Source organism: Scleropages formosus, chromosome 9 (assembly GCF_900964775.1).
Source record: "Scleropages formosus chromosome 9, fSclFor1.1, whole genome shotgun sequence".
Classification (NCBI taxonomy): domain Eukaryota; kingdom Metazoa; phylum Chordata; class Actinopteri; order Osteoglossiformes; family Osteoglossidae; genus Scleropages; species Scleropages formosus.
In genome coordinates, this window is record NC_041814.1 from 19,537,574 (window position 1) to 19,553,359 (window position 15,786).

Sequence of the window (15,786 nt, forward strand, 5' to 3'; positions counted from 1 at the left end):
AGTGAAAGTAGCCCCCAGGGAATCACGAACAGCAGCTGTCGATTTCTGAGTAACAAAGAGGCACCGGACCTGACAAAGCGGACGCGAACACACACGCACAAAATACAAAGCGTAACAAGCCAAAGAACAACACAGACCTACACGGAACACCACACAGTGTACAGTATTCATTTCAGTAAAAGAGCACTGTGCTATGAATCAAATGCAAAACAAATGCTAAAGTGCATTTGCTTACTTTTTTACAATTGGTTTTATACAGTATCTATATTAACAAACTGCTTTTAATAATAAAAGATATACTGCCATTATTACTACTGCTATTAACTATTATTAGTAATAATTATTACTAATTAATTAACTATAATTAACTTAATAATTAACAATTATTAGTAGTATTATTAGAATTAACTATTATTAGTATTAGTAAGAAAATTCGAAGTTTAGTCAAATCCTGTAACACAGGAAAAAAATAGCACAGCTACTGTTACATGAAAACACAGCTATAATTTCTACTAATTAGATAGTAACCGTCAATATATTAACGTTAATGCTATACAGGCAGTCCCCAGGTTACGAACTTCTGACTTACGTACAACCTATAGTTACAAACCACCCCTTTACTGGCCAGAAGTGAATGTTTTTGTCACCCTTAAGTAATAATAAAATTAAAACTTCACAATTATATCTACTATATTAAAAATTTCAGTTATGTGCAACGATTCGTATTAACAAATGTACGCTACTTTGCGATGCACATCAAAACATTTCACGTCTACAGTGGTCCTTCGGTTCGTGGGCGGGGCATGTGAACCTGAGGTCGGACAAAAAGTTCCTTCTTTTCATTTGGTCCACGTTGCTGTTAACAGTATGTCATAAAGCAGTCGGAAAAACTTTAAATGCCAGCAAATATTTGAAAAGCGAACATTAAAGTTCTTTAGTGTTTTGCATGCCACGCACGCACTTTCTCTCTCACGCTCTTTCGCTCTCTCTCTCGATTATAAATATTGTAGTTGTCACGACCACGCCCCACATCTCAACCAGCAGCTTCAGTCGGAGCACTCGGCTATAAAAGACACTTCTTCCCAGTTGCAGAATCTCACTCGAGACAACAGTCCCCTCTGCATTCTCAAGCCTACCTCACTTTGCTCTTCCAAGTCCTGTCCCTCACCGTTCCCCAGTCCCCTTCCACATCTCTTTGATAATGACCGCCATCCTGGACCCTTGTCCCTCGACCATGATTTTGGATCCTCGCCTCTGTTCACTTCACCGATCGACTGACCATTCTCCCATACCCGACCATGAGAACACGTGTAGCCCTTGATTTTGAATAAACGATCCTGTATTTGGGTCCAGCCTCCTCCGTGTCTTCTGCTCATCATCATGACAGTAGTAACATTTATTATTATTATGTCTTCCTATGTCTCTCTCTCTATTAGAAATACTGTAGTTACATTTATTATTATTTTTGTTATCATTATTACATTACATTGTATTATTATTATTACTGTATTGTTATATTAAAGATGTTTTAGTGTATCCAGAAGTGTTTATTTAATGTTTTTCATGCATAGAAAGGTATACTAAGACATACTAAGAAAAACAGACAAACTGACGTTAGATACCCACCATACCTAACTGTTCCGACTTACGTCAAAATCCGACTTAGACAGACTGAGGAACAGAACTCGTTCGTAATCCAGGGACTGCCTGTACTTGTTACGCAAGGAGCTACAAGGCAGAGGGTACTCAAAAAAATATACACTGCAAGAAAATAAACGTGTCATTTGACAAGGACTGGAAGACACACAGATTTATCAAAACCCTTGGAACTCCAAAAAAAAAAACCAACAATGTAGCCTCACTCACGATCAATAACCAGTGCCGGGTCATGGAGGTCTGGAGCCTATCCTGGAAGTATAGTGTGTGATACAGGTTTCACCCTGGACAGGATGCCAACCCACTGCAGGGCAATCACACACTTATTCATTCTCTCATACATACTCACTCTCACGTACACACAAAGGACAATTTAGAGTCACCAATTCATCTTAAACACACATTTTTGGACCATGGGAGGAAACTGCACTGTATGGGGACTGAACCTGCATCCGATTACATAACCCAGGCACTGCGAGGCACCAGCACTGCACCACTATCCCACCCTCAAGGCTGCAGTGTTCATTAAATAAGAAACGGTCGTGGCAAAGACGCTCAGAAATTCACTGTAAAAACTCTTGGCAAAAAACCTCATAAGATGCTGGAATTATTATGGGCAATAAAGATTTAATGTGAAAAATCCAAAACATAGTAAAGTAGGAACTTTGGTACATCTCACGTAGAAGCCATTACGAGAAGACGCGTGGTGGTGTCTGGGACAGAATCAGAATGCTAATGTGCACTTACTTATCTGCCAGCTCTTAAGGAGACTCCAGAGTGAGGTTTACATGGAGACCAAAAGCAGTTAAGAGAGACAGAGACTGGTGCTCATGGAGATGTGACGGCTTCATGGCCATACGGGAGGACAAATATGGGATGGCCAGGCAGCTGTCTCTAAACAGGCATCTCCACAATGTTCAGTAAACATCCAGGCATATTTGGAAGCTTTGAGAGAAACATGTGAGCTGTTTGAATGTGATGGCTGTGGAAATCTGTCTCTCGAGTCAACGGACAGTGCCTGTTTGTTTTACGAACATTTGTGATACAAATTTTCCAAGATGAAATTCTGCCATTTACTTTCAATCGTATTTTCTACACTTACCAATTTTCTGAAACTTTTGTTGTGTAGAGAAACTGACCCACATTTCAAAAATGTTGGAACTGAACTGGATGTTGAGATATGTTACTTTTATTTTCAATTAATTTAAATTAGTCTCAATATTAATGTTGTTTGAAGTTAAAAATGAAAAGTCTTAAGAGTATTTTTATTTATTATACATATCTATGTAGATTTCAAGGAAACAAAACAGCAAATATATTGAGGGAAATCTACATTAATAAGTTATCAATGGTGGCATTGTGGAAAAAGTGACTTTGTATTTCCAAACAAAAGGACTTAGAAAGAGACTTCTGGTACTACGTGTGCTTGTAAGGTAAGGAGCAGTGTATTGACAACCAAGCACTGGTGTTATGCAGTGGGGACCAGAATCCAGAATCCAAAACCCACATTTCTGTCAAGCATCTTCTAGTGCCCCTAGTAATGAAAATGTCTCCAGTGCAATAATCACAAGCGTCAACGAAAGGAGAACTTGGAAATAAATGCCTCCTTGGAAATTGAAACTGTCAATTCACTTTGAGACCAGTTGTCACGTGCTGAAAACTATCGGCACAACCAGCTCATTAGAGGCCCATGGAATATACATGGAATATCAGAGAGCTGCGGAAGAAAAGAGCACACCCCATCTCCTTTAGAACATCCCCACTGGATAACAGACCACAGCGTTTTGTAGCATCTGCAGCACCACAAGCCATCCTGTGATTAAAAGAAAAAAAAACATTCTGAGCAATTGTACTGCACCCAGAAGAAACATTTCATTGCAGTTTATCTAGCAAAAACATCCTTGAGAGATGCATTTGGGAAAAAGCATTAAAGAATTGCCAGGCAGAATCTGGATTCAGGTTCCCAGCATAGAAAACAATCTGAAATGCTATCAGTCTCAACCTGATTTCTGGCACCTGGAAAAATGCATGCATATCAACATATTGTAGTCTGGGTGATCTGTTGTGGTGGTGTATTTTTTAAAATCCTATTAATACGGCACTGAAAACACAAAAAGTTTAAATGAACACATGCAGCCAACCAACCAGCACCTTCTTCTTTTAGAAAATACATCTTTTTCTTTTGTTAAATAACAGAAAAGAAAGGAAATTCCTTCTATATCACATAAAACCACTGCACAGCACAAGAGTGTTTTGCTTTCTTCCTGTAGGTCATATAACAGGAAAACGAGTGAAAGACTAGCCACAGTTAACTAGGGTTTTGCACCCTTGGGTCTGCTTGTTCACAAACTGTATTAATGTTCCATCATTAATATTAATTAGGCCAAAATGCTTTTTAATTTAGGGGGCGCGGTGGCGCAGTGGGTTGGACCGCAGTCCTGCTCTCCGCTAGGTCTGGGGTTCGAATCCCGCTTGGGGTGCCTTGCGGCGGACTGGCGTCCCGTCCTGGGTGTGTCCCCTCCCCCTCCGGCCTTACGCCCTGTGTTGCCGGGTTAGGCTCCGGTTCCCCGTGACCCCGTCAGGGACAAGCGGTTCTGAAAATGTGTGTGTGTGTGTGTGTGTGTGCTTTTTAATTTGAAGTAATCTGTTCCTAAGACCTTCTGCTGGGCTTTGTTGACCACAGTATCATTGCCACTTGTCTGCATTTTATACGTGTCCTTCACAGCCTGGGCCACAGTTCTAGTTAGGGACGCAGGCAAAAGGAAAGCATGCACTGAGAGGAAAACATTCAGATCATCCCAGACGTTACACAACTACTCAGCTGTGATGGACTGTATGTTTATGAGCTCAAACGAATAACGACATTGAATTCTCAGAGACGTACTTTGCTCTTCCAGCATACAAAAAAAGTGCTTGTGCCAAGAAGGAACTTGATGTGGGAGAGAGGCAGTCCAAAAAACAACACAGTCTCTCACACACAGGCACACACTCACATACACAAGGGGGCAGGGCACTAGCTGTGTATCAGAGGGAGCCATGGTGACACACTGGCTGTGCTGAGAGAATGCTCAGGGAGGGCAGTGCCACACCGCACTGCACGGTCAACGTGCAACCTAATCCCATGTGCTCCCTCATGGGAATTCAGATAACGTGTCCAGGCTGTCATTCTTGGGAGGGCAGGTGGCGACCCTCCCGGAGACAAAGCTGGAACGGGACTCTGCTCCACTGCTCCATAGTTGGCATCTAGAGCTAAAGGTGCAGCACACAGAAACACTGTAACACCATAGCGGTTATTCTTATTACCACAGCAGCGTCGACGTTTGCATTTGTGACCCTTTCTCTCAAACCACCATACAGTTTCACCCACCAGAACAGGTGGACATTTACACTGAAGCGATTCAGGTTTAGCGCCTCTCAACTGTACAACGGGAGAGCTCATCCCGAGACTCGAAGTGCCAGCTGTCAGGTCACAAATGTGTGTCGCTAACTGCCCTTCCTGACTGCTGATCCTAAAAGAGAACAGACCATTTCTTTACTGCTCTTCAGTAACACACACACTTGCAAAAATCAACCGACTCTCGACTCAAATACACCCTTTTTGTCCACAGTGAAATCTGGACCTGTTTTACATCAGTTAGAGCTTTAGTGTTAAACTCAAAGCCAGCCTGGGAGCAGGGGTTATCTACCAAGTGTTTAATATTCAACTGCTGCTTTGATACAGAGAAAGAGAGACCAATTCATCTGTATCCGCACGACAACCCCAGAGAACAGCGCTATCAGCTCCTCAAGCTAACATGGGGCTGGTAACATACAATCACATGCTGGGCAACATTTAATATCCGCCCTGGTCCCTTGTATATAACAGTTTTACAGGGTGGCACTCGTTGGGAACGGCAAAACAAATTTCAGTCATAAGGAAACCGAAGGGGGTTTATTGCAGTGTGTGTCTCATTACTCCCGCCATGTAACAAATACGGAGGATTTACACAGAGAGAGGATTTACTGCTGCACTTTTCACACAGTTTCGGAGTCTCTCAAAATCTGCTCTTTTCCAGCCTCAACTGTTTATAGAGTACTGATAGTGTAAGTATATTAGAACAGCAGCACCCTGGCTCGATAACAAAACAAACATTTTTGTTTCGCGTAAAGTGAAAAAAGAATGCCTTTTTGTTATTTTTGTCACATTACTAATAGAAAAGGGTAAATCATTGTAAGTATTTTAACATAGTAAGTTGCTTTGGGGAAAACATTAGCTAAATTAATAAATTGCACTTAAACTGATTACTATTTTTTTATACTAATTTGCAGCAGTAGTAACTAATTATATTCTTATTAACTACAGTGCTCCAAATTTCCAGTATTGATACATATTATTAACATCGACAGATTAGAGGCATTAAGTGTACAGCTGGACAATTTTTACTGTATCGATTCAGTTTAAGGACACTGATCGCAGATACCACGGGAGGAGGTGGGATTCACACCCAGGTACTCCGAGGGCAAAACAGGAGCTCTAAACACCTATGCTGTCAGCAGACCAGCGGATGCGACATTAACGTCGTCTCAGCAGAATAAAACCGATGTTCCCCGGGTGCCGGGAATATTTGTTCATCCTACCGAACTGCTTGGTAGCAGCTGACCAATCAGATGGTCATCAGAGAGGGGACAGCTGGTAGCTGGGCTGCAACAACTGTCAAACGTGCCTTTGAAATAAGCACCACGGGCTACAAGTGGACAAAATGCGTTCACGGGGAAAGAAAGGCGGCAGATTGGATGAGAGAAAGGCGTGCGGATCTTGAGTTTTGCGAGTTCTCACCAGCAGCCGGCACACAGTATCCTTTCCGGGCTCAAACACGCACTGGTTTTAAATAAAGTGCCGCCTAAGAATGCTCACCGAGGTGGCAGACATTGTTTCACACCAGCTCTCTCAATTTACACCATATGCTGTCGAATTAAAAAGCCTTCCCACACATGAGGAGGGGTGACTGTCTCCCTGGAAGGGCCCAGGAACGGGGGCCAGGACCCGGGGGCCCTCGCTTGGGGACAGGATCCCGCCGCTCGTCTTTCCTTCACGGTTACGAGGCGGCGGTGTAAAGTAAGGGCCACGGCAGAGTGCAGCCCAACTCATTTTCTCGAACTGCTGTCGTTCTTACCATTTTTTCCAAGCCACATTAATATGTTTATGTTATGCAGTGCCTGGTGGTGCAAGGCTACCAGATCTTTGCCTTATTTAGACCTCCAGCCCCCTGAAACTTTCTGTTTTCATCAAACACTTCCACCCTCAGGCCAGACGCGTGCACGTCAGCATTTCTTAGTTTCGCAAGTCGCATCAAATTTAAGCTTTCATTTAGACATCGTAATCAGGACACCCGGGCCGGCGTCGGAAACGTCGTGGGCATGATGGTGATTTAAGAAACGAAAATGAAAACTGAGCGCACTTCTTCTGAAAGTGGCCATTCATCAGTAAGTTCAGATTCAGCCAGGGACGTAGTTACCAATCCATTCATCATCATTTTCTAAGATAGATGTCTTCGCACTTTTCTCCTCTCTGGAGCAGCAAGCGTCTCGTGCTACGGCCGACGGCAAAAACACCTGCTTTGTTGTTGTTTCGCCGATTTTAATAAATGCATCATTAAACTAATGAACACTTCAGAGGGGGGACAAAATTCCTTCAGTTATGGCAGATCGATGTGACCACGAACGAACCCGCTCTGGAAGTGAGAAAAAGTGACGAAGGACTACAGAAGCCAGAGCCGTAGCGACGTAGCGGAGCTGCCGCGCGGACAGGCACTTACTCTGGCCCTCGAACTTGCGGATGATCGTGTCCAGGAAGGTGTTCTGCGGCGCCACGTGCCCCCGGCGGACCGGCATCCTGCCGCGCGCCCGGTGCCTCTCCGCTCCGTTCCGCTCCGCTCGAGGACTCCGGCGCTTCACACAGCCTGTCGGAAGGCGAACGGTGTCTCTTCACGCGGAGCGACCCATCGGGGCACCACAGTGCTTCCCCCCCGTCCTCCCCCCCCCGCAAGGGCAAAGCTGCAGTCCACCACGCGTTAAGACTTCGCAAGAAGAAGTGGGTATCCCGGCGTCTGCCTTGCTTGCGCACGCGTCGGTAGCGCGTGCTTGTTGTCCCTCCTCGCTCCTGTTTTCAAAATAGTTTTTTTTTTCTTTTCTTTTTCAATCACTTCGAGTCGTGGCTGAGTGAGAGGTCCCTCACTGGCTGGTCCAGCGGCCTGCCGCGGTGCGAACTCTCTGCCATCGCTGCGCGGGTGTCCCCTCAGTGCCACCGCACGAGCGTCCCGCTTTCTGCTCCGACTCGCTCGCGAAGATCATGCGTCCGCGCGCTCCTGGCCACGCGCTCCGCCACAGATGATCTCAGCGCTCAGCTCACCGGCGGCAGAGGCTGCACCTCCTTAACCCCTTCTTCATCCCAGAGCCCCCGTGGAGGCGCGCGCCCCGGCTTAAACGCGCTAGATTTGCAAAGTTCGGCGATGTCAGTTCTAAATTAGGTATTTATTAAGGCGCACCGGTGCGTCTCACTGAGGAAAGTGCACAATATATTGTGCACATTATGTGCGTCCGGATGTGACAATGGACCACATTCTATTCTTCAGGCTGGACCACTGACTTAACTAACACAGCGCGTGCAGTGCCGCCTTGGCTTTTTAATAAATGGTGCCTCTAAATAATGCATAGAAAATAGGAAGCCCGCGAAGACGTTGACGTTACCTCCACCGGGTGCGTCTGTTTGCATCAGAGTTGCAAACCTTGATGAGAAACCCGCGCGCTCGCGTTCAAATATGCGACGTGTCGCGAGCCGCCGCCTCGCTGCCCGAGCCTGGAACTCGTTTTTTGATCTGTCAAAAGGTGGTAATCCAGCAAAAAGCGCAGTTAGAAGTCTGGCTGCGGTTTATATTAAATTCTCTCGTCTTAGTTTTGTTCAAGTAGTCTTATGGAACCGCGTGGCGTCCCCCACCCCCTATTTGTTTTGTTTGTTTTAAGGGAGGACACCGCTAACGTCGTCGTTGAGCGCTCGAGAGCCTCGCGTTGTGCCAGCTACGTCACTGCCTCTGCACGAGCGGTGGATGTGGAGTTCCCCCCTCGTCACTGGAGGACAGACAATAGAGCCGAGCGGGAGCTCGAGTCGAGCGCGAGCCTGTGTTGTTTCATTTGCAGTTCGATCACTGTCAGCACCGCCGTGGTCCGCGTGACCCCGTACTCTGAAGTGTCGATGGAGCGCCGAACACGGTGGGCTTTTCAATTATTGCCCTACTCTTTTAAATGGGTTGCCATAACAAACCGGCTCACGCCCCCTCCCCTTTCCGTGCACGAGACGGGGAATCCACCGCGCGCCACGGGCGGCGTCCTCAGCTGCCTTTTTCGCGCCTCCCTTATTTAGTCACGAGCGTAGGCGCGAGGCTCGGCGGAGGCGCCCTCTGGCTTTGGGTTGAAGAGCCCGGCGCCATGTCTGAGGGGAAAGCAACAAAGACTCGGCTTTTTACTTCGTTTTTCTTTCTGTGTTCAGATGTTGTTGGCCTAAGATTTACAGTCCAACGTTCAGATATTAATTACGTCCAAAACAAGCATATTTACCCAGGCTTTTTAGTCAAATGAATATCATATTTTTTTCACTGAGGCCTCCTCATGCCTATTTAAAATGATCATTTTTCATGTCCTAGATGATCAGATGTGGCGTTCAGGCAGAAGTCATACACAGAGTTTGACCGTTACAAAATATCTGGACAACCTTATTTTACAGAAAGATCTGAATGTAAAGTTGAATTCTTTGCAGAATATAGTCATGCTCCTTGGCCTGCATCACATTTATTAATTTAACTGATGGCTTCTGAAAGCAACTTCAGATGTGAGTAATTTTCTTCCATACAATTTAGGGTTAGTGCCTTGCTCAAGGGTACTACAGCAGGGATAGTATTTGCACCCGCAACTCCTGAGTCCAGAGGCAGTATCGCAGCTCTAACCATTATGCTAATACTGCATCATATTATACAGTATTGTCTGAAAATTTCTATTAATTGTCTCATTGTATATTAAACATTTACAGTATATAACAATTTTTATATCAAATATTTTCTGTCTGCTTTTAAATCTGTCATCTGTTCAAATTACAGGGTATCATTATAACTTCTCGCATGGGAGATGCTGAATTTCTCTGTATGGAAACGAAGGCATCGTTGCATTATTGTTTTCTGTGGAAAGTGATGGTGTATGAAGTGTGTTAATGTCTGCTCACTGTCCACTGTGGGGACACAGGCCCTCCTCACCGCATCTACTGGAGGAGTAGAGCCCTGTCCATGGTGCTGGAGGAGCTCAAACATCAAGTCCACTGATAAGGAAAGAAAAGGTCACAATCCCAAAATTCCGTTATTTTTCCTACAGAAATATGCAGCCATTGGACCTTCAAACTAGAACCTCCCAAAATGAAACCACCTAGGACATAGGTATGCAACTCTAGGGCTAGTATCACACTTATGTTACTTCTGGTAATTCATACCTGCCGTTTGTGTTACGGGGGGTGCAGTGACGCAGTGGGTTGGGCCACAGTCCTGCTCTCCGGTGGGTCTGGGGTTCGAGTCCCGCTTGGGGTGCCTTGCGGCGGACCAGCGTCCCGTCCTGGGTGTGTCCCCTTCCCCCTCCGGCCTTACGCCCTGTGTTACCGGGTAGGCTCCGGTTCCCCGCGACCCCGTATGGGACAAGCGGTTCTGAAAATGTGTGTGTGTGTGTGTGTGTGTGTGTGTGTGTGTGTGTGTGTGTGTGTTACTTGAACAGATTAGCGTGCATTCCATTCAAGTAATTACTTGTAAAACTAGTTTGCATGTTCTCCTCGTGTCTGTGTGGGTTTCCTCTGGGTACTCTGATTTCCTCCCACAGTCCAAAGACATACTGTTCAGGTAGGTTGGTGACTCTAAGTTACCCATAGTGTGTGTGACAGAGAAAGTGTGTTTCACTAATGTATGGATGAGTAACCCATTTTAAGTAGTGTATCTAGTACTCTAAGTCACCTTGTGTGAATAAGATATGGGCAGATAACACAACATGGTGTTCATTGGTAGGCGCTTTGGACAAAAGCATCTGCTAAATGAAGTAACGTAACATAAAATAAACCAAGTTGAATTTAAGATGGAAGTCAAATACTGTTTAGCATGCCCATCCATCCATTACCAACAACCGTTTGTCCACTGCAGGGTTGTGGTGGTCTACAGCCTGTCATGGAGGCGTAGCATGTCAGGCAGGGTACACTGTGGATGTGATGCCAGTCCATCACGAGGCAATCTCACACACACACATTCACCAATATACACACACACACCAAGGGGCATTTAGAGTCACCAGTTAAACTTAAACCACATGTCTGTCAATTGTGAGAAGTAGTCCAGGTAAATGCAGGGATAACATTCAAATTGAACAGAAATTCTGAGCTGGATTTGAACCCTCAGCCCAGGAGCCATGAGGCACCACCACCAACACCAGCACCACCAGCTGCCCCAACATGCTGGCCCTTATAAATAAATACCTGAGCAATCATGTGAAGGTCTGAAGAGCAGCAAAAACTAGCATAAAATGTGGACATTTGGTTCAGCAATTTCTACCTTGTCCTGTGGTTTCAGGTCTTCAGGTGGTGGTTTCCTGTATGCATTCCCAGCTAGGGTGCCATATATGAGTGAGCAGTATAATTCACGTTAAGTAGACTGCTGTAGCTAAATTCCATGTAATCCTGTGTCTGTGTTAAAGATGCAATCCTCTGTTAAGTAGGGCACATTTTCATTCCACCATTCAGGCCTATAACATCGAGGAGGGCAGAGGCTGTCATCACGATCCACATTCTACACGGAACAGTACTGTTGCCAGGGTGCTGAGAGGCCCCTCTCTGGAAGAGTGATGTCCCGCAGGTTGTAATGGGAATGTTAGGCTCTGCCAGGTGCAATTGACACAGACGTGATTTGCTGTAACTGAGCCAGCAAGCTCTCCCTCCTCCTCTTCGCTGTCTGCAAGCATTCGTTCCAGGCCTCACTCCTACAGCCAACTTGTTCCAGCTCCACGCCCGACCCCTTGCTGTCATTCTTCATTCACAGATCCTGTAAAGCTTAGCTGTTGAGCGATTTTTCCTTCCAAAGTTTCTTCCATGGCTTTAAAATATGATCAACTAGATCTGCTGAACCAGTTCAAAATAAGCATCTATATCAAGGATACAACAGCATGGCCTCGCCTGAGATTTGAGCCTACAATGATTTGTTTACTAGTACAGGACCTTAATAACCACTGCAACAGCTTTCCTGCTTGTAAACTTTCTCATGGACATGTGAAGACAAAGCATGGGTACGCTTTATATTTATTGGCAGAATAAGGAAAAGCTGTACAGATTAAGGACCTCAGAGAGTTTCATAAAGCACTCTATAATATAAAAATCAGTCATATAATGACTACAATCTACAGCGCAAAATCATTCAAGGGCTCCGGAAGCGCAGAGAGCACGGGCTGTCCAGGGATGTCCACCTGTCCCTCTAAGTATAATCAGCGTCTGGAAAAGTCCCCACCTGTAATGGAAATAGATTGTTGCATTGTGACAAGAGATGAAACATCATTATAAATAATGTAAACTCCATTTGAAGAACAGCAGTGAGAGCTATCAGCATAACAATAGATGGTAATAGTCAGAATGAGAGACAGTGAGGGCAGTCAAACTTAGCGATAGTGAGGATGGTTACAGTGCGAGGCAGCAAGAATGGTCAAAGTGAATGACTGTGAGAGTGGTCAAGGTGAGAATCATTAAGAGCAGTCAGAATAAGTAACACTGAGAGTCGTCTCTATGCGCTGCGTAAGCCCACCCACCCTGGCAGCTGGTGCATTCACAGCTGTGGATGACAGGCAGGACCACGGGCTCACTGTCTCCACTTTCACAGCGCAGGCTGAGGAAGCGCACAGGATTGTCAGGGTCCAGCCTGTAGCTGCAGCAGTCGCACGCAGCCTGCAGATAGGGCTCCTAGAAGGAGAAAGATGTGGAAACCCTGAGCCCTTCAGCTGAGTGGGACATTGCTTGGTTGCAAAGAGAGCAAGAATAAGAGGACAACCAATTCACCAAGTTAACACAACCAGACAGGACAAAAGCACCACAAAACAAGGACAACAATGCATCACAAATAAACATGTGGGGTACGATTATTTACAGACCTCGAGAATGACATCAGTCCTAGACAAACAGCGCCCCCTGCAGTAGCTGACTTCCACGTTGTCAAGACGACAGTCTCCCTTAGTGATGTTCCTGACCTCAGTGTAGCGGCGACACTGCGCCTCTGGTTCCCCTGAGAGAAGGGTGAGCAAATTGGGAAAAAGGAAAGGATTCAGACAAGAGAGCAAGCTCTGCAGTTCAAAGGAGATAACATTTAAATGGAGAGGAAGCATATACAAGAAGGACAAGTAGATGGAGCGACGTCCTGTTGAACCACTTCATCTTCCATAGCATGCATATTCAGCAAAAAGAAATTAAATGACGTGAGCATAACATGAACTAGTGGACAAAATGCATCCTATTATCTGTCTCCTCTTACCAGGGAATTCCTTCCTGCAGACTGGGCAGCAGCTTCCTGGTTCCTCTACCTTCACCTCACCCTGGAGCAAACACACAGTCATGTTGCCAGCAAAGCAATATCTCACTTACAATCACCTGCAGCTATTCTTTAGAAATACTTGCTTTTGTAACACATTCACCTAACTTAGGTAAGTTATTTACATAACCGATCAACTTGTCTCTGCCTTCAATATATGTCTGTATATGTTTGTGTGTACATATGTTGTATATTATATGCTGCTGCAACCAAAATAGAATTTACCCTGGGATTAATACATTTTCTTTCTTTCTTTCTTTCTTTCTTTCTTTCTTTCTTTCTTTCTTTCTTTCTTTCTTTCTTTCTTTCTTGTGTTGTCATTGATTCCTCATTTTGGTTAGTTTGCTTTGTTGAGTCATGGACAGTAGACACAGAGCAGCCCTTCATGTGAGAGGTACACTTAGAATCCAGTTGAAAAAACTACTAAGAAAGTCACTGTGACTGTAGTGTTAAAATTTTAATGTCGATTCTTTATAAGGTCATTATAAGGTGAGAATCCCTGACTGAATCCTGTTTCATGTACACTAGGGCGGATGCTGACTAGACCTGAAGTTTTCAGCCCTGGAGATTTCCTGCAAAAGCAATAACTGTAACTAAGACAACTAAGCAATAAATTAACTCAGGTTCAGAGAACTGTATTTATCAGTTGGCTTACTTATGGCTATGTCTGTAGGTTGCTTTAATAAAGAAACATGCAATGGTATGTCCTAAACCTATATTATTCATTTACATTTACATTTATTCATTTAGCACAGGCTTTTCTCCAAAGCAATTTACATCTCATAGAAAATACAATGTGTACATTACATTAGCAGGAAGAGAGATATGGATGCAACACTTGTTTCTAAAGTACAGTGAGTTTGTTTCTTTCTATTCATTTGTAAGTTGCTCTGGAAAAGAGTTTTGAACCAAATTCTAGCACCCTGACCCCACCTGCCTTGCTCACCTCCTCGCACTGCAGCAAGGGGCATCCCAGCTGGCACTGCGTCAGGCCATTGACACAGCGGCAAGTCTGGCACCCCTTTACCCACTCGGAACCGGCCTGTGGGGAGCAGACGCACGTTACAGCCATTCATCTTCTCATACCCAAACTTCCATGCAAATCTCCAGTGTGGCTGGTGAAGAACCATACTGCTGTAGTATTTGTCTAATCTGTCATATTTATCATTTGACAAAGGTTTATGGGATGTTTTCAATTTAATGGCTCTTTTTAAAGGATTTTAATATGCTGATTCATTATCAATTGCACTGTTAATACATCGGCCCGCAGGAGACTTCTAAAGGCATACACACGTCTGCACCATGTATCACATTTAATTTCGTGGAATAAACATGCATAGAGTGTAGAAATCACATGAATGATCAAAAGCAGGCAGAAAGGGACAAGGCCATGAAATGTGGAGTGTGGACGCTATCGGAGAGGGTACAGAATAGGCTGTAGAGCGATTAGGGCAAACGATGTGGCCAAGTGGAGCAGGGTGAGAGTCATGGAGGGGAAAAGGGCATCATGAATGCACCTTTCGTTGCACTCCATCATCTTCACACTCGCAGAGTGCAGCGATCACACACTCGCCCTCAGCGTTTCGGTACCGCCCATCCTGGCACATGCAGCCCTCTCTCTTTCCTGGACCGCCGCACTCTGGGGGTGTGGTCTGGTACATTTCACCACAGCTCCTCTCACATGGGGGTACATTCACCCCCGGCGCACTTCTCCTCCATCGCTCTCCCACAGGACATGCTGAAAAAAGACAAGAACAGCTAATCAAAAGTTGTGTTTTTCAGTTATTTTGTAATTGTTCCCACATCCATTATGTTGCAGACCTTGGCCAGATGACTCAGATGAAGCGTGTGTCGTGATGCAACATCCTGCCAAGGGGTTTGCACACTTTAAACACTTCAAACTGCAGGTGGGATGTAAACCTGGCATCACTGTAACTCATCACCAACCACTAAGTGCTTATTTGTGCAGCTACCCTGGTCTAAGCTGAACTACTCCTAAAATCATATCGATATATTCAATTTACCCTAATTTTCATTAGCTTTCCAATGCAAGGAAGCGTAGTTTCTTCAACAACGAAAGGAAATCTTTATAAAGCATTTACAGAACATAATGTAACATGAATCCTTGTCATCGGCAGCGGCATAAGCAGATGACCTCTGCCCCCCTTTACCGCAGTCCTGTGCCTGGCAGGGCCTGGTGCGCCATGCGGGACCCTCACACTCTGCCCCTCCATACTGTCGACTCCGAAACTCTGTCCGTTCTGATCGCTGCTCTCCGGAACCACAGGTTGCAGAGCAGGGCCCCCACTCAGACCAGTCCCCCCACTGACAATCCACTGGGAGAGACAGAAAGTGAGTCATAGCAAAGCCATCTGCTATAAAGCATCTCTAGGCCATGATGTAAATTCACAGCAGTTATCCTTTCTCAGCCAACTCAGCCCTAGAAGTGTTGTAATTTGTGATGTAAATATACCTCTACATCATACTGTGCTATTTAGGTGTGGTTTAAATG

The 15,786-nt window shown here is 45.1% G+C and overlaps 2 protein-coding genes across 2 annotated transcripts in view; both read right to left on the bottom strand.

The window, feature by feature from the left end:
- kcnh2b (potassium voltage-gated channel, subfamily H (eag-related), member 2b) overlaps positions 1-8,679 on the bottom strand; it is a 142,774-nt gene extending 134,095 nt beyond the window's left edge. The window contains exon 1 of the mRNA XM_029255017.1: positions 7,452-8,679. Coding sequence (XP_029110850.1) covers positions 7,452-7,527 — 76 coding nt within the window. The 5' untranslated portion in view covers positions 7,528-8,679. The remainder of the gene's footprint in view (positions 1-7,451) is intronic.
- A 3,312-nt stretch (positions 8,680-11,991) lies between these two features.
- sspo (SCO-spondin) overlaps positions 11,992-15,786 on the bottom strand; it is a 70,022-nt gene continuing 66,227 nt past the window's right edge. Inside the window, 7 exon segments of the mRNA XM_029255122.1 lie at positions 11,992-12,206; positions 12,502-12,652; positions 12,841-12,971; positions 13,218-13,278; positions 14,221-14,316; positions 14,792-15,012; positions 15,446-15,610. Of these exon segments, the coding sequence (XP_029110955.1) occupies positions 12,184-12,206; positions 12,502-12,652; positions 12,841-12,971; positions 13,218-13,278; positions 14,221-14,316; positions 14,792-15,012; positions 15,446-15,610 (848 nt within the window). The 3' untranslated portion in view covers positions 11,992-12,183.